At 39.0% G+C, this 24,840-nt stretch overlaps 1 protein-coding gene across 8 annotated transcripts in view; it reads left to right on the top strand.

Moving 5' to 3' along the window:
• TNS3 (tensin 3) overlaps positions 1-24,840 on the top strand; it is a 301,059-nt gene that overhangs the window by 172,534 nt on the left and 103,685 nt on the right. For 6 of the 8 annotated variants that reach the window (XM_020811227.3, XM_020811229.3, XM_078377582.1 and 3 more), the window contains 7 exons: positions 4,986-5,108; positions 7,201-7,265; positions 8,407-8,490; positions 11,257-11,369; positions 12,989-13,049; positions 13,488-13,563; positions 20,930-21,059. In XM_020811227.3, the coding sequence (XP_020666886.3) occupies positions 4,986-5,108; positions 7,201-7,265; positions 8,407-8,490; positions 11,257-11,369; positions 12,989-13,049; positions 13,488-13,563; positions 20,930-21,059 (652 nt within the window). The remainder of the gene's footprint in view (positions 1-4,985; positions 5,109-7,200; positions 7,266-8,406; positions 8,491-11,256; positions 11,370-12,988; positions 13,050-13,487; positions 13,564-20,929; positions 21,060-24,840) is intronic. The other 2 variants (XM_078377581.1, XM_020811228.3) reach the window with 1 other exon arrangement.

Raw genomic sequence — 24,840 nt, 5'->3', positions numbered from 1 at the left:
GTTCAAAACCCTACTGGTGGGATGAGGCATACAGGTCACCAACAACAACACAGTCCTATTCTGCATCAACAAGCATGGAGGCATTCACTCCTTCTCCTTCCTTTATCTTGCGATCCACCTGTGAGAGTGGTGCTATGAACTCCATATATATCTAATGGTCATCCATGTCTCCACAGAGGACAACACCTTGAGCAAGCTCCACACCCGAAACCACGAGTGGTCCCTTGATAGCTCAGTGTTTCTCCACCTCTGCCAACACTGGAGCGCTCCAGTTTTTGCCACTGCCAGCAATACAAAATGTGGCAAATACTGCTCCAGAGCAGGCTTTGGCCCCAGGTCTCTAGGAGACACCTTCCTGGCCATCTTGTTGCCCAGCCTGTTGTATCTCTTTCCCCTGATGCTGCTCCTTCAGTGGACCATTGTCAAAGTCTGACAAGATGCAATCCTGATAGCCCCCTGGTGGCCCAGGTAACTGTAGTTCACCACCCTGATGCCCTGGCAAGCAACTTCCTCCACCTTCCATCACTGCCAAATCTCTTGACACAAAATCAAAGGAGGATATCCCACCCAGAGCTGCAGACATGATACCTCACAGCATGGAGGATTTTCCCTCCATAGCCCAAGTTTTGGTGCAGGCTTGGAAAGCATCAATGAACCAGCTGTACTCTTATAAGTGGACTACCTTCTCTAAATTAGTGCAGTTGCATGACTTTCCTACCATTCCAACGACACTAGATACTGTCTTGGCATTCCTATTCCACTTACTCAAGTGAGAAATCTCTAGTCTCAAAGTATACACTATAACAGCATACCAACCTCCAGACTCTGCCAGCTCCTCACTCTTCCACACTTAAACAATTTCTCAAGGGAATCCTGAATATCTGATCATCACTTCAGCCACCACCACCCCTCAGTGGTTTTACATCACCTCATTCTCTCCCCCCCCTTTCAGTCTCTAGCTACAACATCTGAAAGACTCTTGTCTCTCAAGACTGTATTCCTGGTTGCCATGACTTCAGTTCATCAAGCAAGTGAATTGGCTCGGCTGAACATAGATCCTCATTTCCTCCAGTTTCATCCTCATAAGGTCACTCTCTATGCAGATGTCTCATTCCTCCCCAACATGGCATCCAACTTCCACATCAGGCAGCCCATTGTTTTACCTACTTTTTTCCTGTTGCCCTCCAGCGGCCTCGAGCGCTCCCTGCACTCCTTTGATGTCTGTCAGTACAGGTATGAAGGTGATCTCCTGGGTTATACAACGGAAATCCAGAAACCTGTTGTTTTCTCCCTGGCAGCAGTCACCAGTTCCTTTGTTCTCACAGAAACAAGGAGGAGTCCCATGTTCCACACACCCACCCTCACTTGCACAGAGGTGACAGCCTCCCCCTGCAGACTCTTACCCCTTACAGAACTGTTTGACGCGAGTCCCATGATTCCAGTCCCCGATCACACTGCACGGCTGCTCTCTGTTAATTAAGGAAAAGACATGGGAGGTGGGGGGGGAAAGAAAGCCCAAGAAGAGAACTGTGCTTGCCTATGACAACTTTCAATATGGTGCTACGGGGCTGCCCTTGGCCTTTAAAGAGGAAATGCAAAGACTATTCAGGACCCTGCTTGGAAGAAAGAGTGGACACGATCCCCAGACTCCTCAGGAATGTTAATAAGATGTAGACCAGGGGTCTTCAACTTTTCAGAGGGAGGTCCACATAATATATGTTCCATATCTTTGAATGATGAAGAAAGACACATGTGCCCTGCACTCTTCCCCCCCCCATGTACCTGCTAGCCGGCCCGCCCACCCACACACTGGGCCAGATACAAAGGCAAGGCAGGCCAGATGTGGCTCGCAGGCTGTAGTTTGGGGACCCCTATCCTAAAGTATCCAAGGTGGCTTACAGCATTAAAAGAAATGAAGTGGATTTCACATGGAACTTTAAAATGCTTTGAAATTTTATTTAAGTAAAATTCAGCAGTATAAAAACAATTAAACTAACTTTTCTTTGCAAAGGCCATGTGCAGGGCTGATTTAAGGCTCTGGTGGACCCTGAGCAAAGATGCTACCATTTCCTCCTCCCTTACCTCCCACCTAAATAGGTCACATATCATGAACAATATAATATAACATACCCGTATTTTTCGCTCCATAAGACGCACCTTTCCATAAGACGCACCAATTTTTTAGGAGAAGAAAACAGGAAAATATAATCTGTTTTCTTCGCTCTATAAGACGCACAGACTTTCCACCCCCGTTTTGTGGGGGAAAAGTGCGTCTTATGGTGCGAAAAATAAGACTGACTCGCTAAGGTAATCTTGGTAACAGTAAAAAAGTGAACAATGTTTAGGAAAACAAATGAACAACATAGCAAGGAAAAGCTTATGACCAGGAGTAAGCCTTCAGTACTAGAAAACAAAAAGTGTATCCAAAGAAAAACCTGCAATAGAAATGAGTGTTGGTGCCAAAGGACTAAAGTGCTACCTCCCATTACAGTGCTAAAATAAACACTTCGTACATGTCAGTTTGCTGCTCAAAATGCAATTGGGAATCCAACAGGGATACAATATTATGTTGAATCCAGGCAATCTGGAGAAATCAAGCAGAGAAGTGCACTGCACAAGGTGCAAGGAAGATTGTTTTTAGTAGGACTGCCCTTACCACAAATAGATTAAATGCAATATTATAAGTTTTCAAATAGAAAATAACATGTTCATTTTTTCTTGCTTTCTGTTTTGTAAATTCACTAATTATGTCTTCAAAATCAAGTTTCTTCAAAAAGTCACTCTCAATTGATATTTTTGTTAATCTTTTAAGCCGTTCTTGCATTGAAGAGTATAACACTGATTTTATAAGCTTCTGTTTTGAAAAGAAAAGGAAAGTGTGTTGCTTATATACTGCCCCATAGTGCTTCAAGGAACACTCTCCTTCAGCCACAGAAATTTGTAATGTCAGGTAGAGATGAAAGGCAATATTGACATTTGGATAGACTGAGATGATGTTTCTTTATTGCAAGAATTTGCTATAGTATGCACTGTTTTGATGCTCTTTGTCCTCTTTGCTGTTGCTGCTGGGAAGACAGCATTGTAGTAAACTTTAGAAAGCAACAACTTCATCTGTAAATGTGTTTTCCAAATCCTCCTCATAAGCTTGTTGTAGAGTAAATGCATGTTTTCTTAATTGTTCAACTGATAGAAAGCCAAGTCATCCCAAAAGCCAAACTTGCTGTTTATTGAAGAATTTTGTTCCCCTCTTTCATGCTGACAGTTGACAAGTGTGTCAATAATTATATTATAAGTTTAAATTTGAAAACTTCTGCTTCTTTCTAGAAAAATATCTTCAATCTGGTTTTTTTAAAAAATGTGCTTTCTGTTATAGCTTTCATACTCATTATCAGGCAGGATAGTCTTAGCTGTTTTTCCCACAGCTTGAAATTCATTTCTGAAACTTTAAAGATATTTCACAAGTGAATCAAGCATGGTGGTTGTAGTGCCCAAGTGCAAGCTTCCTTGATTGCAAACAGACACTTGTTTTATTAAACCGATTTAAAATTCTGCTCCATATGATGTAGATGAAGATTTTTTTCCAATTTATTCATTTTTTAAGAAAGTGAAATCAGTAGATATGTGTCATAATTTTCATCTGGATCATTTCCTACATGTATTTTGAAGACATCCAGTAATGTTGCAGCACTTGACTTTTAAAGCTTCATCAGCATTAGCATGGCTAGGCCAGTGAGGGTCTTCTAGCTGCTTCAAGAAAAGAACCTGTCCTTTTTCATTTGGTTTCAGATGTTCTAGAAGCAAAGACCAACAATGAGGCAAAGAAGAGAAAAAATTGAAGTTGTGAACCATAGAATTGTTTTTAACAGCACATGGACAGACATTAACAGCTTGTTGTCCAACCAGATTCAAAGAATGAGCAGTACTTGGTGTATATTCTGCTGGTGGATTGATATTCTGAATGCATGTCTCCACTCCTTTATATTTTCCAGACATATTACTAGCATTGTCATATGCCTGACTGCAACAGTCTTTAATATCTATATTGTGGTCTTATTGTACCAGCTAACGACAGATTGCAGAAATCTTTCTAGTGGTTCACCACTGTATCAGTGTAAAGATTAACTGGTCAAAGTGACTCACATCAGGAGTGGAATCCATATATATTGAACAATACGTGGCCAATTTGACCTCCTTCACAACTGATTTTGAATTTTCATGCCCATCAAATTAATAAATTATTCACAGACATACGATAGGTAAGAAGGATGGCCTTTGCCTTTCCTACCACACCTGTCAATACATGTATATAAAAAAGGGTCCCAGATACTTTACATTGTTTGGGGATCAGAAGTTCAGAAGATTGGGGTGTATGAATGCTTCTATAGGTGAAATCCATCCTGGTATTTTTGTGTACATTTTCATTTTTATTTCTTCCCAGACTATGTACAATGAATTTCTAATATAATGGTTTTGAGAGTACCTGTGAGTTTTGGCTTTCTGGTACCATAAAAAGGCATGCCAACCCAACTGTAAGTCATGCCCCTCTAAATATAGGAGTCTTTTGTTTGTCATGTTTGAGACAGGAAATGTGGGGGCTTGCATAATCTTTTGGAGTTGTATAGAATGTGAAATGTATCCCTCATGACACACCTCACTTACGCCATACCATAGTGTTAGTGGTGCAAAACATAAATAAACCATCTAACTTTTCAGGAATTTTTTTGTATTGATTGAAGTATTTTATTTGGATTATTTTAAAGATAGTCCAACCAAGTTCTGTACAAACAAAAGAGCAATTGGCAGATGTTCCCTTTTGGCACCAACTTCTTGAAAAAAGCATGCATTGTGGTTTAGAAGGAGGAGCTTTTAGGGTAGCCAGACGGGACTCTCTGGAACATTGACAAGCCATCATGTGAAGACCTTTGGAAACCCACTCCCTGAAAAGCCTACTTTTCTAAACCTGTATACAACTCCCCTTGCTCCAGATTTTCGACGTCGGCTGGCCTGACCTTCATGCCCCACCACTTAATAAGATATGCACCATTTGCAAGGCTATGGAATCCTGGCTGAACTGCAACTCTCAGCATGTGGTGGTGATTCATTGTCGAGTGAGTGAACAGATATTTCCATTTTACTCACCACATTATAATCAGAAATCCTCTGGTATCTATTGTGGGTTGATTCTCAGATTGTAGGTATTACTTAAAATACGCCTTCAGCTCCAATGAGTGGATGAGGAAATAAATATTTTACTAAACCCACTCTTTGCCCACCTATATTACTGGAGAAAAGGACATTGCAACTGTTCAAGCCATTTGCAGTTGCTTGCATAGTCTCTGTGTGGAGTCAATGCATTATATAGCTGATAGATTATTATGATCTCAGCTGGGTTATGGGCCTGTTTATATATAATGGATTACAATCTTAATTAGGCGAAACTCAGCATAGGATGAAACCCTGTCATTCTGCATGTGATCATGAGCTCCACAATTGAGTTCTACCTTTAGATTTTTTTTAAAAAAAACACATAGTTTGAAGAAAATATTTCTTTAAAAAACCTTCTGAACAAGTTTTGTAATGGCCAAGGAGCTTATGTTTGGTATGGGAAGTTATATTTTAAATAGCTCTTTAACGCCATCATTTTGGGTTTTTAGCCATTTTAAAAATTCATTTTCAAGCAGCTGCAGGCGTCCCACCCCATTCTTGTCAGATACATTTTCTGAGTAATTCTGCAACAATCTATGTCTAGTGCAGGGGTCTCAAACTCAGTTTACCTGGGGGCCGCTGGAGGCAGAATCTGGGTGAGGCTGGGCCACATCAGATTTTCCGCCAAGCGGAGCAAGAGCCCGAGGAAACCACCCAGGATTTTCCTTAGCCCGGCTGGGACTCTGAGGAGGAGGAGGGGCGTGTGAACCCTCGTTGCCAGCCACGAAACCCTCCAGCTCCTTCTTCACTACCAGCAGCTGCAGCAGCAGCAGGACGAAGTGGAGAAAGGAGGGAGCACTGGCAACCGCCTAGCGGGGTGGGGAGGAGGGCAAGACATATTTTTTTAAAAAACCCTCACAGAATTCTCCTTGCCAAAGGAGAAAAGCCCCCACCGGTACCTGCAAAATTAAACAGAATGGGGCGGGGGCCCCACAGGTGTTCTTGACAGCAGAGGACGCGTGGGCACTTTGGGGGGGCAGGCAAGTCAGGGGCCATAAACTATCATCCAGCGGGCCGCAAATGGCCCCCAGGCCATATGCTTGAGACCCCTGGTCTAGTGGGAGTTACTTATCAGTATTTTGTATTGTGGTGTACATATGGATACAGTAATGGACTAGAATTTAAGAGACTTGGTTTGAATCTCCACTCAGCCATGAAAACCTGTTGGGGGCTGTGGAACTAGTGAAACTACTTAAATACCTCATTTACTTTAAAAGACCTGTTAGGGTCACTATTTGTTGGTTCTGACTTGATGGCACATAACAATAACACACAAAACTATTAACAAAGAAAATCAAACACAGTTTCAGTAGCACTGTGTCAGAATGTTTCTTCATTTCTTTTCTCCTTTATTCTAAGAAAAGACTAGATGTCTGCCATTTCTGTCATGGTGTACTAAATATATATGTGTGCTTTGAAAAAGAGATGTATTCCAACAAGTATCACTACTTAGTTCCTTCTAATAACTACACTTCTTAGCAGCAATGACTGCATTTAATCAGTGTTTTCTGTGATTCAAAATGTTATTAAATATATAACATGAGGTCTGGATAACTCAATGGTATAGATACCTGGCTGCAGAACCAGAGATTGGGGGCTCAATTCCCCGCTCTGCCTCCTTGATAGGGACTGGACTTGATAATTCACAGCGTACCTTCCAGCTCTGAAGTTCTAAAATTAAGATTTTAGGATTTGCAAACCTAATAGGGCTTTCAAGGTGAGATATTTAAGGAATGGCTTTACCAGTTCTATACTCTCAGTGAGTTTTCATGGCTGAGTGGAGTTATCAACCTAGATCTCCTGAGTCCTAGTCTGCCTCTCTATCCACTACACCACACTGGGTATTTATAGTTTTGTGTAGATATTTAAAAATAATTTGTAATGAAAACCATGCAGTTCTAAGAAGTGGTTACAAGTGAATCTCAGAGGTGTCTTAACTTATCATTATAGGAGTAAACGGAGAAAATAAAATGCAGTTTGCTTTTCTCTTTACAGGGTGGGAAAGGAAGAATGGGAGTAGTGATATCATCATATATGCACTTCACAAATGCATCTGCAAGGTAAGATGAACCATGTATACTTCTTCCATATATTTTAAGGACAAAGTGATGAGATAGGATGATTAATGGGGTTTTTTTGACAACTTCTTAGGCTGCCTTCAATCAGGTTGTGTCTTGATGACTTAGAAATCATTTATAGTAGCCACATAAACATAAAATGCATTTTTAAAGCAGTTAATATTTAGATCAATAAAGCCTCCTGGGGCAATACAGTGGAGGAGCAGGAGAAGGCCCCTATAGGTCCTGGCCCACCACCCTGACCCCACTTGGGAACAATGGGATGAACAACTGCTCATCTTATACACAAGACCCCTTTGTCTCCCAGCCAAGAGGACTGATTCAGTCCACACCTCTTTTGATTAAACATTGCTTCCGTAGGTATTCACAGGCAATTCACTATCCCCTTAATTTTTATTTGCCCTGAAAAGCACCCTAAAATTGGCTCAAAATATGCTCCTGTGACTTTCATATTTCCATGAGAGAATAGAAGATCGGCAGATAAAGCTCAATTTGTTTCATGCAGTGGTATTACAGGGAAGAGTATGCATTTGCTAATCTGTTTTGACCATACACCTGTTAAAAATCAAGAGGGTAAGGTGTAAGAATATGACGAGCCTACATAGAATACTGTGCTATGATTTTAATTTTAGTTCATTCCAGAACCAATGTCAGAAGGATGGCTCATATCAGAGGTGGGGTGGATTTTTCTTATGCTCAAGAAAATTTTTTTACATGAATATCATTAAGTTTTAAAAAGGTCAGATTACATATGTAGCAAGATGTTTTTAATTTTTAAATGCAGCAAGTAACTGCTCTTTCAAAGGCAAAATTCATATGTTATCAGACTCATAATCTGTATGAAAGGGACAGAATTATAATGATGGGATGAGTAAAAAAAAAAGTTGTGGTGTCTTAATTTGTTTATCAGTCGTTTTCCCAATTAAAATGTTCCCCAAGGCAACTATTGCAAATATGTCCATGTTAGAATATTCATGTCCCATCAGATTTGGAACTCAATGCATTTGCCAATTACCACAGAACATTTTTGTTGTTGTTGTTTGGCAGAGTTCACAGTATTATAAACTCTGTTTGCAAGGTTACTCCGCACAATGTTTTGTATTTTCTTTTTCTCACACAACAGTGCAGATCAAGCCCTAGACAGATTCGCTATGAAGAAATTCTTTGATGATAAAGTTTCTGCTTTAATGCAACCATCCCAGAAAAGGTATTTTAATCTGTTTTTTTAAAATTTTTATTGTTGTGTAGACAAATACCATACCTGGTTCCCCTTCACTGCAAACAGAGCTATTTCCTGAGTTCTCTATTCTTTCAACACTTCTTCCACCATCCTTCTTTTATTGATAGTGTTTCTTTTTCTTTAGATTCACATAAAGCAAGCACATGTGTATTGTGAATAAGAGCTTTTAAAAGATAAAGGTATGGTTGTATTTCTCACTAGAATTTGGGGGTGTTTGGCAACAGAATCATATCAGCTTAGTTTATTATCATTTACATATATCTGAGGGCATGATTACACAGTGGAATTTTTTCCCTACTTATGCCCAGGTTAGATCATAGCAGAAATTTCCAGTCACATGACACACAGTGATTAGCAATTCATTTTACTGGCTAGCAGTGTAACTATGGTTCAATTCTTGTTTTTTGTTCTGGTGACAATTTGATATATTTCTTAGCAGTGTGGCATGTGTGTATGATCCTGTTGATAATTTTTTTTGAAGTAAATTCATTAACATGGTGTAACTGACCATAACAATTCAAATGGAAGAAAATGAATCAGTAACATTAAAAGACATTGGAATGCTCATCGAAGTATATATACCACATGACCACGATGCATTACGAGAAAGGTATGGAAAATGTTGTTAGAAGTGGGTAACATTTCCTTGGTGTAACTGTGGCCTAATGCGGGAAATGTAATATGTATTTCATTTTTAAAGCAACTGTCTTTCTCCTCTTCTGAAGAAGTGGCCCTAGGCAGTTGAGCACACTAGAAGAAATTATTAAATTGTGCTATTTTTCCTGCCCTTCAACATGTTCTAAAACATCAGATCCTTGCCGACTTCCAGAGCTAATTCTTCATATTCATAAGACTGTGCCAGTCTGATAGTCTTTCCATTAGCTCTGAGTTTTCTAGTTCACTTTTTGCTCAGTGTGCTTCTTAAAGAACTCTGATCTTTGATTTTCTGATTCTGTTCACTGATCCATCTTCACCCTCGATTGGTCCAACTGACTTTCTTATCAGTCTATGCATTATCACAACATTCCCTCCTTTTGTCTCCTTTTGTTCCTCCTAAATAAGTCTGTAATGCTAGGGATTCATAACCATTGCCTTGTGGTAAATCTCAGTTTAAAATGACTTTTAAATAAAGTTCAACAGATGGTTAATGTCTTTTGGGTTTATATTTGGTCAAATTCTTGCTGCTCAGGCAAATACATGTCTACTATGTCAGATTGCATGCAGAGACACATAGTGAAGAAAAAAAAGAAATTCTATGCAAAATTGACATGTTGCTGAGGAGAATTTCAATCTAGCCTTTTAGCCTTTAGTACTGAACTTAGCACTTCAGATAACTATAGGAAACATGAACTTCATAGAGGTAGTTGCCATGGGTTATCAGAAAGCTAACAGGCCTTGAGGGGCTATAACTTGAAAAGGATTAAATTAGTGTGCCTTTGAATAACAGATTAGAAGAAGAAGCATCTTTGGACAACTGACTTGCAGTTTTATACCCACACTAAATGATGGGAAAAAGAGAAAGAGATCAGCCCAACAGCTTGATTTTGAAACCTAGTTACCTATCGCTTTTAAGAAAAAGCATACAGCAATTTCAGGACTTGTTTAAAGAATGAAGGCCCTGCCAGCAATTGAGAAAACAGGTGTTTTTTTTTTTTTTTTGCACAAAGCCAGGTCAGGCATACATGTTTGTCTCTTGCTGGATAAAAATTTTTCCCAGTAAGCTGCTTTGTTTCTCTGGAGACCTTTGCAGCTGCTATTGACAAGGAAAAAAAACAACTCATTCTCCTGAGGCTTTACAATCTGATAAATATTTAGCTCGGGAGAACAACTTTCCCATTCAGCTCTAAGTCTGCAAATAAGGATAGCATTATTAAAAGTTTCTCGTTGTGTGTGATGTTTGTAAATTTCATTTCAAAGAGCACAGATGAGTGGCACTGGGTGACTGAACAGATGAAAATGTTCTTAATGGCTGTTTTCGTATAGTTTCTACAGTCTAAGCTATTTCTAACAGCCTTTCTGATTCACAAACAAACTTCCGTGAGAACCAGAAGACCTTGGAATTGAATTTGCCTCCACTGCATTTATTGTAGTCATGGAGACCAGATGTGGCAAAATGTTTCACACTACATGTTCTGACACTGCCATTCACTTACATTTCTTTGAGTGAACTGGGAGAAAATCTCTGTGAGTGCTAAATATATAAAATTTTAGGGTCATCATTGTTGTTTTTAAGGATACAGCACCTACAGATGTTTATATTTGTATCCAGCATGTTGCATTCAGTCCCACATTATATGGTCTAATGTCTGGTCTTTCTGACCCAGTAATAAGGGCCCTTATTACATGGGAGTGGACCTTGAATTCAACCATGCCATATGACTGCATTGTTCATTCCATCAATGTGGGATTGCTCTGGAAAGACACATTCCCATTTTTTCCTGCATATATGAAGGCGGCCTTAATGTATCCTGCTACTTTCCATAAGATAGTTATGTAGCAATCTGTCCCCCCCTTTTTTTTCAAAACTGATGGTCTTTGTGGCTCCTTATCACTTATGATCCACATGACCATCCCTTGACAGATTTTTAAATAGCATAATATAGATTATTCACTCATAATAGAGTGTTATGGGTGAAACTGTCACCATTCTTTTTTGCTTTCCTCAAAATAAACTATAAGAAGAACTTTCCTCATAGTTTGTGTTTGTGTTAATTAACTTGTTTTTCCTTTTAGGTATGTGCAATTTCTGAGTGGCCTTCTGTCTGGATCTGTCAAAATGAACACAAATCCTCTTTTCTTGCATTATGTTATCCTACATGAAATTCCAAATTTTGATGTTGACGGAGGTGCGTTTATTATTCTGTCTGCAGTCACATTTACACCTAGTTATTTATTTCAACAAGACACACACACACACACACACACACACACACACACACACACACAAAGGGGGGATAGATGTGGTGATACTGGGTAAATGTATGTTAAATCATCAATTTATTAAGTCCAGTGGATAAGATTAAAGCTAAAAAGCTGGAAGATCACCTATTTATCATTGTTAGGCAAGATAGGACTCATGAAAAAGTTAATTGAAGCAAAAGCATCATCATCAATCTTTATTATGGTCACAGAGCAGCAAGATTATTAAAAAAAACATACAGAACATACAGAGAAAAACTCCTATATGTAGTATATAAAATGTTATTTCAGGGTAATTTCAACATTTCCTCTTGAGTTCTCATAGCAATCAACAAAAATTTAGACACCTTGTCAGTAATATAAGTGAAACTTTTGGGAACCCTCTATTTTCTCCTTTTCTGTGATTCTGGCTCATCCAGACTTATACTTTCTGGATAAAATACTGCAGTTTCAAGAATGGAAGGAGAGTTTTTTCTGATCAGATCAGAATTAATAAACCAGCCTAGTAGGTTAAACCCTACTTGGTTTCAGAAAATCCAAATCCTCTCTTTTGCTCAACACTTACAATCACAAATTATTTGTGTATTTGAGAATCTTTGTGTAATACAAACAAACAGCATTCAATGCTGGTATCACAGATAACTGAGGCAACTTATAACTCTTCAGATTGTGCTGGATTGATTTGGGAAGCCAACTGACAAATGGAATGTCCTGTTCCAAACAGAGATTGAATTTGGTCCTCCTTGACTTTAAGACTCAGATTGGTATCGTTAAAAGAAAACATATTAAATGGAACACACAAATGTTGTCAGTGTTCTGTAAAGTTTTTCAAGTTACGTAAGCTATGGTAACTCACAGAGGCTGGGTTAACCATGGTAAACTCCTCGTTGAATATCTTGAGTATTTTCAAAACCTAGTGGGGTCACTGTAAGTTGGAAGCAGCTTGATAGCACATAACAGAAATAACATTAAATTATTTTTAAAAATACCTAATAAATGAATTATTAATTAATAAACTACTTAATAAATAATTATGAAAAAATAATTAATGTATAATTTTAGAAAAGATTATTCCTCCCCATATGTCAGACTGCCATTTTACAATATGGGATATTGTATAAAGTCACACACATATATACTAGAAATATGTAGTTTGTGTGGAATTCAGTTATAAAATGATGTTCTTTGTTTCCACTGATCTCAATTAGTACCTTAGTTTGTCATGTAACTTTTTCCCTCCCTCCCTCCCTTCCTTCCTTTTCTGGATAGATCCCCTTCATAATAGGAATTTATGGTGACTGTTTTAGCAGTTGTATGTCTTGAGCATATGTTTTGATTGTGAGCTTCCTATAGACCTTTGGTTGGCCATTCTAAGAACAGAATGCTAGACTGGCTCAAACTTTGTTCTAATTAAACAAGGCTTGTTTTGTGTTCCTATAGTAAATGCAATTCCACTGTTGAGAATAACCATAGCTTGCATACAATTCTCCTAGTATTATTTTGAATGTTTCATTTCTTAAAACATCCATTATTGTATTTTTCTCAGGTTGTCAGCCCTTTCTAAAGTTATACCAGGCCATGCAACCAGTTTATACATCAGGAGTATAGTAAGTACACTCCAGTCCCAAATGTGTCTTTATTGTGGAAACCTAGCCATTCATAGATGCTGTATGTCATAACTCTTACAAACATTGCACTGTTTTAGAGTGTATATTATATCAACCACTTCTTTGAATCTTCTTATACCAAAACATACGGTGTATGTTGAAAACTGCTGTATGAAGGAGGTAAATAAATTATAAATTTTCTCTTTAAGGAGTTCGTTTTCTCTGTGCATAGAGGGCTTTTTAATTGTTGGTGGTAAAGCATTTTAAATATTTCATTTCCGCACCTACTATTGCAAGGGATCTGTACTATGTAACTCTTTTTTAAAAATATAGTTTGGCTCTGAACTCTTTTCATTTATTGGATACGAATGCTATCTCTGTCGATCTTCTGAAACAGTTCTGCTCATCTGATTTTTCTTTTCTTTCTTCATCCTGAAGTAGCATGGGGCCAAAAAATCAAAGCAGAGTTTGCATTGCAGTTGAACCACCTCAGCTACTAAAGGGAGATATTATGGTGAGTGTTCCCCTAATTGCTGATGTTCCTTAGCATCTCTATTCAGATGGATTTTCCACACACCCTTATCTTTCTAAAGAAACTATCCATAATGTACCTTGGGTTCTTTGTAGGACTTTCTGGTGTGTGTGGTCCTAATCTTTCTGGGGACTAATGTCCTTGTAGATATTACACTGGATGAAATTTGTCATGGGAATTATTCAATAATAAAAGTAGCTTAGACAAAGAAGATATGCATTGGTGCTCAAGTAATTTCATTGTTTAAACCAGAAACCCTTCAATGGAAGACAGTGTCCACTCCCTAAATGTTGTTTACTCTAATCAGAGCAAAGATTCTTGGGCTATTGAGAATGATCACTATCCTTTTCCTTAAATGCCCCACTGTTGGGGAAACAACTGTGCAATTGCCTTTGTACAGGAATTTGCCTTGTAAGAAAGATAGAACTGCTGCTATTTCTTCCCTTGCCATAAAGTTAATGCCTCAATCCTAACTTCATGCGTATATGGTTGAATACTGAGTTTTGTGATGATGAACTGTCCATTGTATTAAACTAATACAGTGATAAGCCCTGTCCAGAGACTTTGGAGTACTGTTCTCATCAGCTTCAGCCAGTATGGTAAGAAATTGAGGATTGTGAGAATTGTAGTCCAGAACATCTAGAGGGTTTCAGCTTGCCTACTCATGAATTATTGCATTGTGTTTATAATGGAGATCCTAACAATATAAAAACAATCTGTGTTAACTTACTAAGCACAATACTGGGAAGCCTAGAAAATTGTTCATAAGAAATGCTAAATATATTCACAGAGGTCCTTACTTCATATACTCCATACTTGTTGTGCTTAAAGTTTCCTTGAGTTTTATTGAAATTCTCACCACTTTTCTTCAGAAGCAAGTTTTGCCTTGGCAACAAACTGTCCATTGCTGCTGACCAAGATGCTTGTATATAAACTTGGTTTCCATTTTCTTTATCTAGGCACTAGTACACAGTAGTACCAACAAGGAATCTGAAGTATAGAAAATTTGCATTCCATGCACCTTCAATGGAATACTTAATTCAAATCATTGCTATTTTTATTATATACTCACAAACTTCAGTCCAAGTAAGCTTCCCAGGGAAAAAAACTCTCTCCGGTAACAAGTTTGCACCTGTCTTTAAATGTTTTCAAAGCACAGACAATGCAGCTCTTAAACTTTTTTTCACAGTGACTCCTAAAGTAATAGTAGCCGACTAGTATGGAATACAGGCAAGCCCCCGTAATTCATAAAAAACATGTAAAATCTATGTTAGCATTTAGGTTATTAGTCGTAAGTGATTTTAACCAAAAAAATCCTACCAATTCCTTCTGTAGGAGATCTCTAGCCCTCAATTTTTCAATTTTTTTTTCACTTATATATAAACCAAAAATAATAAAACTATTTATTTTTACCCCCACCCCCCACTCTGGAAGAGGCAAGATTCAAGAGATGGAATGAAACAGGGCCAAACTTTATTGATGGTAGAACTTCCTGAATATGTAACCCAATTCAAAACTTAAAAGGGGGCCTGCTGTAGTGCAGAATGCTGCTGGCAGCGGAAGTCTCCTGGGACCCCTTTTTATGACAATGGGCAAGTGTCCTGCCCTAAGGCCACGCAGTCCCAACAACAGCACAGCCTTGGCGGGCCATGAACTGATAACCCCTGGGCCTCTAGTCCCCCATCTATTGGTGGCCTTTTGCCCAGAAGTGTCCCCAGTACATCTTCCCCCCCCAAACCGTAATCTCGCAATCCGTGGACACGCTGTACCTCACCTGTAATCCACAGGGAACTCACCAATCAATCTTCATTCCACACTACCCACGAGTGTGACCTGAAGCAACCACCCAGTAAAGTGCCCCAAACCCTATAGCAGTGTGGGATAGGTTAAAAATCCCCGCTCACAACTGCCAGTCAGCAAGCGAGTCAAAAATTTCTTTCCAGGCCCAGAAGTGACCAGCAAAGCTCACACTAGCTATAAGGGCGGTCGGGTGGTTTGCAAGCCTTGAAAGAGGCTGATTGGAGGGAAGAGTGCCTGTTAAATAAGGCACTCCTGCCCCCTCCCATCTGCATAGCCAGGATGTGGGAAACCACATTTCGTGCAATTCTGAAAGGGGGAGGCAAAGAGGCTCCCCTGCCTGCAGAGTGTGCCATATGATCCATTTCTGTAAAGTTGCTAACTAATGACACTTCACTTGTTTTATTCCTTATTTATGACATGACTGATGTTCTTGCATTCTAATTTTTACTGGCCTTGTGATAGTGCCCACATATATTTTTAAACTATCACAGATTATTAAGTAGAACACACTTGTAGTTCGCAGGTACTTCTTTTTTGCCCTTTTTGAAAATTGGGCAGACTATTAGCCTTCCTCCAACCATTTGGCACCTCACCCGTTTCCCATGATTTCAAGAAAATAATGGACAGTGGCTCTTGAGAGTTCTTCAACCAATTCCTTCAGTATTCTCCAATGCAATTCATCCAGCCCTGGAGATTTGAACTCATTCAAGGTGGTAAAATAATCCTTGACTATTTGTTTGTCAATCTGCAGCTGCAATCCCGCCCCCTCGACTTGCACTTCACATTTGTCTGAAAGTTTATAGTCTGTCCTATGGGGACAGATTGAACTAAAATAGAAATTGAGCACCTCTGCCTTTTCTTTGTCATCTGTTATCATTTTTCCATCTTCATTGTGGAGCTGTGCCACTATTTGTATTTTGCTTCTCACATACCTGAAGGTTGCTTTTTTTATTGCTTTTAGTGTCTCTAGCTAACCACAGCTCAGCCTCAGCTTTTACCCTCCTGATGCCATCCCTGCATTTCCTTGATATTTGTCAGTGCTCATCCTTGGTGGCCTGGCCTTCTTTCCACTTCCTGTGCATGTCTTTTTTGGTTTTTAGGTCCTCCCTGAGCTTTTAGTGAAGCTACACCGGCCTTTTTTGCCACTTCCCTTTTTTTCTTGTTGGAATTGTTTGTAGATCTGCCTTAAGAATTTTTTTAGAAGCTCCCACCCTTCTTGGACTCTTTTTCTTGTTAGGAAGGATCTCCTGCCATGCAACCTTACTTATCCTTGTTCTGATAAAATTGGCTTTTTAAAAATCCAGCAGAAGTGTACAGCTACACTCTGCTTTCATTTCCTTTGAAATGAAGAATTCTAGAAGGACATGGTCACTCTCACCTAGAGTTCCCCTTACTGCCACTTCCCTCACCAAGTCATCTCTTTTGGTCAGAATCAAGTCAAGGATAGCAAATCCCCTAGTTTCTTTCTCCACTTTTTGTAGGAGAAAATTATCAGCCACACAAACCAGGAATTTCTTGGAAGGGCCATACTTGGCAGAATTTGCCTCCCAACATATATCTGGATACTTGACATCTCCCATCACTACTACATCGTATATCTTTGAAAACCCTGCAATGTTTTCGAATGTTTCGTCGCTTCTTCTCTTTGATTGAGTGGTTGGTAGTAGACTCCAACTACCAAGTTCCTTTTGTTTTTCCCCACACCTAGATTGATCCAGATTCTTTTGATGGGACAGCCAGTCTCTCCCCCCCCCCCATATTTCTGTTCAGGAATGCATATTTTTGACAGATACTACAACTCCACCTCCCTTTTTATTCTCTCTGTTGTCTTTGAACAGTTTATATCCCTCAATTGCTGTTTTCCAGTCATGGGAGTCATCCCACCAAGTTTAAGTTATTCCTATCAAGTCATAGTTGCCAGCGGTTTAAATATTAATGGCTGTGTGTTACGTTATTTTGAGGGGACAGCACATTTACACCGTTATACAAGCCGTATACTCACTGCTTTACATTGTAGCCAAGTGTCCTTTCTAAAGCTCTTCCTTTAAGGACATCTGCCTCTCTTCCTGAGCACAGGAGTGAGTATCCTGGGACGAATTTTGATTTTAGATCTAAAGTGTTTTCAATGTGCTCAGCACCCAATGTTGTCTACTTAATAATCTGTGACGGTTTAAAAATATATGTGGGCAATACCACAAGGTCAGTAAAAATTAGAATACAAGAGCATCAGTCACACATTAGGAGTCACTGTGAAATAAGTTTATGAGCTGCATTTTTGTGCTTTGAAAACATTTAAAGACAGGTGCAAAGGAGAATCAACCTCCTGCCCCCTTGCTGGGGTGGCTGGGCAAGTAGGGAGGCAGGGCTGTGGCAGCTGGGCTTCTGCCGCGATTGCAGCACTGAAGATGATGCTGGCCATGCATGCTGCATGCCACATGGTAAGTGTCTAGCAGGATTGGGGAGTAATCAGACCAGCCACCTGTGCCAACGGGCTTCATATTGATATACAAATATGAAGACCCCATCTCTAGTCAGCAGCAATGGACCGTTTGTTAGCAAGAAACAAGGGCAGTTTGCCTCAAAGCAAAACTAGATTCTGAAGAAAAGTGGTGAGAATTTCAACAACACTCTCAAGGAAACTTCAAGCACAACAAGATACGAGCTATATGAAGTAAGCATCTCTCTGAATGTATTAAGCATTTCTCATGAACAATTTTTTAGGCTTCCTAGCAGATATGTATTTATAAATATAAGAATTGTATTTGTCAATATAGGAATTGTATGCATTATATATATGTATTATCCTTGAGAAATTTCCCTGGCTTCCCTGTGGCTGTATATATCGCAATGTGGTTTGGATATTATAAACTTCCATACTGTATACATGACTGTTATTTTTATAACATGCAAGAATAGATTACAAGAGCATATAGGTAAACTCTTGTATGATATTGTGCTTAGTAAGTTAACACAGTTTAGTTTATATTGTTAGGCTTTCAGTACACTGTCTTTCCCTTGCTTTGGGGGATTTATAATGAAGATATCTGGAGCTGTAGCCACACCAATTCTTAGTCCTTCTGTAATATCAAAAACCTTTGGAAGGAAAGTGACTGCATATAATCTTTTCATATTTGTTATACATTCTTTGAGAATAAAAAAGCTTATCAAACACATGAATGGCATAACTGAGAGTGCAAACTGTCTTTTGATGACTCCTCAGGCTATTACTGAAAACATACATACCACAGCAACATGAACAAGAAGGAAAAAATGTGGTGTTAAGATAAATAATTATTCAGGGACTCCTATCTTGATTTTTCATCTCAACATATATGTGCTTTGAAGCCAGAGGAATACTTGAATGCTTGAATTGCACCAGATGTTGAAATATGTATCTAGAAATACAAGGACAGGGTGTTTTAACATTTCATTGTCTGCTTTCCTTCTCATAACTTATATGTAAAGCCAGGTGCATCTCATGTACAGCAGGTGAGAGCTAGTAAGATTACCAATAACAAGAATGAACAACAACAACAACAACAACAACAACAACAACAACAAAGAGCTGCTGTGTGAATTTAGGCTCTGCTGTCATCTTGCTGTTTCTAGAGTCTCTTCCTGAATAGTTTCTTAACTAGAAATCGGTCTTTTTCCATTACTACTAATCCTAGTATTGACAAAACAAAGTAAGTTTGTTCACCTCAGACTTCACATATGTACAAGACAAGGCTATACCAATGTCCAACTGATATTACTAAGATCCCATTATACCAGTCCAGGTACCCTGGATTCTGCTTTGCAGAATGGAAAAGATCCTAAACATACCAATCAAGTTCAAAGGGCTCATTGGAGGATAGCACTTATAAGTAGCGAACTGGGGTTTTTGAAGACGTAGTTAGAAAGGAGTTAGACTGAGTAGTCAAAAATATCTCAGAATCAGTGGTGATGAACTGAGTGTGTCCTTAACTCAAATGGTTAGAGCTATATTCCTTGCATGGACTGAAATTATGTCCCTAAATTAATGTAATATATTCAGAAGGGCATTTCATTAATCTGGTTATGCCAGGAGTTGCTCAAAGTGTAGCATCTTGGGGGCCCTTCAGTTGTATAGCTTGAAGCAGCTATCTAATTTAATGTGTATGATAGAACACTTTCTTATAGAAGAACCAGGCAAATACAGGTTTTTCCCCCACAATCTGTGCAGCTTCAGTCAATCCCTGCTTTCATCTGTGGGCTGAGATACAGATACGTTGCATAATCATGTTCTGTCAATTCAATTCTGATTTATGGCAACCCTTTTCAAAGTTTTCCAGGTAGAGAATACTCAGAAGTTCTTTACCATTCCCTTCTTCTGGGGGCACCCTAGGCCTGTATAACTTGCCCATGGCCACACAGGCTGGCTTTCTTCCAAGGAGGCACAATGTGGAATTGAACTGCCAACCTCAGGCTCTGAAGCCAGATACCTAAACTATTGAGCTATTGCTTTTGCAGGAGGAACTCATATGATTGACTGGGCAGGTTTGCAACATGTTTTGCTTTATGTATGAGAGCAGGACTTTGTACTGCATAGTTCAAGTGCAGCAGACCAAGAACCAGTGCGAACCTGAACTGATTTGGGGGCAAAGGCATCATTTTTGCAACACATTACTGATCAGTGATTTAAAGCATTATGATCTTTGTTGATTTAATTTTCAGGGTTGCCACTTTCTGGAAAATCAGTGGAGATGTATGTGATTGCACCATTCATCTGAGAAACAGAATTTATTTTTGAAATATTACTAAAATATTACTTTCTTTTACCTACTTTAAAGTTTATGGTCGTCTTTTGTTCATCTGCTCATGAATCTTAAATTCAGTAAATAAATCAGTGCAGAATGAATTGTTATGCCTTGTTTATATGAGCCATTTTAGTACCTTTGTTTTCTATCTCTTCTCATTTGTCTATTAATATTACAGTGTAAGCTTTACACTAATTTGCAGATTAGTTTGCATGATCTAAAACAGAATAGTGTATATTGCAGAGCCCCCTTATATGTTGGTTTGCTTGTTTGTTTCAGTTTGTTTCTTAGGGTTAAATTTCTTTACCGTTGAAAAGTGTTCTTATTTGAACTGTTTGCTTTGACATGCCTTTGACTGATTTATTGTTTAAATAAAAAGCAGGAAAATTAAACAAAATATATTTCACAACTAGTGAATGAAAAGTAATTTTATTGACATTTCTTGGATTTTGAATTTATGGAGGGATAGGTACAAAGTCTCTTCTCTTTCTTTCAAAGTACACAGGGAAGGGACCCCCAAGTGCGTTATGTTCTTGTACCTGTCTTGTGAGGCAGGGCATTTTGATGAAAAGTGAATTACATAGTGATATTCAGCAAACTTTGTTGACTGAGCAGCGTTTTGTAACTTGGGTGTCCTATATTTTTGCCAGCACTCTATTGTTTGCACCATTTATCTGTCCATCATACACAAGTGTTTTGTTACATACTTAGACACCTTGAGTCTGCTGGAATGCTAAAAGTTATATTGTCTGTTCATTCCTTTCTTTCAGCTGAAGTGCTACCATAAAAAATATCGATCTGCCATTCGTGATATCATTTTCCTCCTGCAGTTCCACACAGGCGCAGTTCAGGGTTATGGTCTGGTGTTTGGCAAAGAGGATCTGGATAATGCAAACAAAGGCAAGCTTCTTTCTGCTATTGGAAGTGGGAAAGGAGTAAAGTTCAGGGATGTCTAGCTTCTGAATTCTTGGCATCACTTTATTCTTTAGAAGGTAGACCAGCACAAGAGCTAAGAAATAATCTTAGAACTGTAGAGCTGAATCATTGAGTCCAGCCCTTATCATGGAGGCACAGTAAGCAACTGAACTCCCATTCTCAGACTGTGATAGCTCAGTGATTTAGTTATTTGGCTGTGACCTAAACCACTGAGCAGCATGTATTGTGTTCATTATCTTGGGGGGTGGGACCAGTATTAGCTAATACTGTCAAAATTCAGTCTGTAAAAAATAGTGTTTCATCAGTAATTTTACCTTCAATTTTACTCATTAAAAACATAAGTTTGGATATGCCATTCCCAAGAGTAAATTTGAATCCATATTCTTTGTCCCCTAAGAGAAAGGACTCTATACCCCATTTTCAAAGCTAGATTTATAATATGTAGTCCATCCTCACTCTATAAATGCATTTGGATTATAATGCCCTGAAGCTATATTTGGCTGTGTTGTCTAGGGCTTGTGGGTGTTAGGGTCCAAATGCACTTATAGAGCCATGTATAGGCTGTCTACCTATCCAGATGTATATACGCCTCATTTCCTTTAAGGAGGAGGATTATGGGGTAATATATATCTCCTGCAGAGAGAATGAAGTTAACGTTTTAATTGACATGTTAATATGTTAAGGGAGTGTGCGTCTGTGACTTTATCTTGTCTCTCGCAGAGTAAAGCGCAGATAAACGCACACAACAGCTTCTTCTTTTCAGCAGTGTATTTACAAAATATATACAGGATATACATACATACAGCACTTCAGTGGCTCAGTATTCAAACCAGCAGCATGACATGCAGACATCAATATACAGGAGAAGAGAAAGACTGTACAGTGTTCATTTCTTAAATACAATTCTGGTATCAGTCTGGTCCAATCCCGTCTGAGGTGACTTCATGCACACAGGTGTGGCAATCTTCATATTGCAGAGGATTGCATCAGCCAGGGATGAAGGAATGACGTCATCTTATTCTTGTTCTGCACACACACATACTATGTTCAGGCTATATAAAAATTATATACCTTAACACTCCTCCTAATTTTTAAATTGCCTGAACCCATTACACATTCCCAATGCATCTATACACATTTCATGCTTCTGAGCACACAACGGTTTAGTTAATATATCTGCAATATTTTCTTCAGTCTTGCAATATTCTAATTCAATTAGTTTTCCTTTTACAGCTTCCCTTACGTTATGATATTTAATATCAACATGTTTGCTCCTGTTTTTTACTCTATCTGTTTTGGCCATTTGTATACAAGTGGTATTATCTTCCATTACTTTTATTGCATTATCTGTTTTACACTTTAAATCTTTTGTTGTGTAAAATCTTGTGCAACCAAACTCGCTTTATATCTGTAGTTTCCATCATTTTGCAATTTTCTTTTGAACACCCACTTACTACCTATTACCTTATGCTCTGCTGGTAGTTTGGTTTCAGTGAACACTTGATGTTCCTCCATGGAATTCATCTCCTCCTCCATGGCCCCTAACCACTTATTCTTCTCATAATCAGGAAGCTTCAAAACATCTTTATAGTTTCTGGGGTCAATATAAACATTACACACTGTAATACCACTCACTCCATATCTACTGGGTGGCACACCTTTATTTGCCCTCTGGGACCTCCTGGGACCATGTGAATTTGTGTGTGTTTGTATCTGACTACTTGTGTGTGCTTCCCCCTCTTTGTGTCCTTCCTCATCACTACCTTCTTTTTCTTCTTCTTCTTCTTCTTCATCATCTGTAGTAGCTCCTCCTTCTTCATCATCAGCACAGGACTTCACGCCTTGCTTATGTGTTCCTGTCTGTCTTAATTGACCTTTTCTTTCGTGTAGAGGGATGTATAACTGTGAGTTTGCGTGTACTTGGTCCCAGTTTTCCCCTTCATTAAAACTGGCTGACCTAGAGATTATCACACTTCTATCCCCATCAAAAAACCGGTATGCCTTTGAATTGGGTTCATACCCTACAAATGTCATTTTTCTTGTTTTATTTTTACCTTTTCTTCTGAGTTGTTTCGGGATATGCACCCAAGCCGTGCATCCAAACACCCTCAAATATTTTAAACATGGTTTCTTACCGTATAACATGAAATATGGTGTGTCATCTATTGAGGAAGAATAAATTCTGTTAACCAAAAAGTTAGAGGTTAGTATCGCTTCACTCCACAGACCGTGACGCAACCCAGAGTCTGCCAACAATGCATTTTTCATTTCTTGTAACACTCTGTTGCGTCTCTCAGCAACACCATTCTGAAATGGGCTATATGGGGTTGTTTTTCTATGTCTGATTCCCAGACTTTCTAACCATCTTCGGAACTTAGTGTTTGTAAACTCCGTACCTCGATCCGTTTGCAACTGCGCCACCTTGTGGCCAAATCTCCTCTCTACTGAAAACAACCATTTTCTAAATGTTTCAAACACTTCTGTTTTAGATTTTAGTGTATAACAATAAGAAAACCTTGTAAAATCATCCACTAGAGCCATTGCATATTTCGCTCCTCCTAATGATGGAGGAAATGGTCCCATTAAATCTGCATGAACTAATTCAAATGGCCTGGTTGTGACTCTGTCACTTTTCCTCCCTTTTGGGGCCACATTTGTCTTGCTTCTTTTACAGACATCACAGTCCAAGTAATTTTTGCATTCCTTTATGTTTATATCCCTGGCAAAATGTTCCATTTTCTGTAATGATCTGAAATTTACATGACCCAGCCTCCTATGCAGTAAATGTATACAGTTATCATGTTGTGGTTTGTTTGTATGTATCATATGTGCACTTTCATGTGTCTGGCTCTTTAACATGTACAAATTATTTTCTTGCTTCACTTTTGCAACTATTTTACCATTTTTCTTAATTATACACTCCTGTTTCTCAAAAGTGACAGTGAACCCTTGCTCAGCCAACGCTGATACACTTATTATATTAAACGACAATTCAGGAGCGTAAAATACCCCACTTATCTCAGTATTCAACGAAGGAATGTAAACAGTTCCTTGTCCTTCGACGGCCGTCTCTTGTGAATTCGCCATCATCACACTTCTGAGGCTGGTTTCATCTAAAAGACAAAACAGATCTCTATTATTAGTCAAGTGCCCTACAGCCCCCGAGTCAATCAGCCACTCCACTGTGTGGCTGCCGGGAACCTTGTCCCTCGTTCCTCTGGTAACCAAGGAGACCGGCCTCATGTCGTTTCTTTGTTGAAACCTTTTGGAGACCTTCTTTCTGCCGTCTCTGTTGCTTGGAGGACTTCCGCTTTTGTCACAGTTCCGTTGCAGGTGATTGGTGGATCTGCAGAGGAAACAGGCTTTCGTCATCATCACTCTTCCTCTTTGTTCTCCGTCCGCCCGCCTCCTGGGCACGCTGCCATCAGAGTATCTCTGTCTCTCGTGGTCAGCACGCACGTGGCTTGCCTTTTTGTTCAGCATTCTTTGTTTTAAATGCTGTTCCTCCTGCAGAATTCTGTTTGTCACATATTCTTCTGAAAGCTCTGTTTCTGGCATGCTTTCCAAACTTGTTACTAGCATGGAGTAATCATCATTCAGAGAACTTAGCAAAATATACACGCGCTGTTCCTGAGGGAAGACAACATTCATTAATTGCAGTTGATTAAACATGTCCTTCATATTTTTTAAGTGTTCCGAAGCACACTCATCCAGTTTCATCCTGCATTGGAACAACCTCCTGGTA

This window comes from Pogona vitticeps, chromosome 6 (assembly GCF_051106095.1).
Source record: "Pogona vitticeps strain Pit_001003342236 chromosome 6, PviZW2.1, whole genome shotgun sequence".
Taxonomy (NCBI): Eukaryota; Metazoa; Chordata; class Lepidosauria; order Squamata; family Agamidae; genus Pogona; species Pogona vitticeps.
Note: the sequence above shows the minus strand (reverse complement) of the source record. Positions and strands in the feature narration are given on the sequence as shown.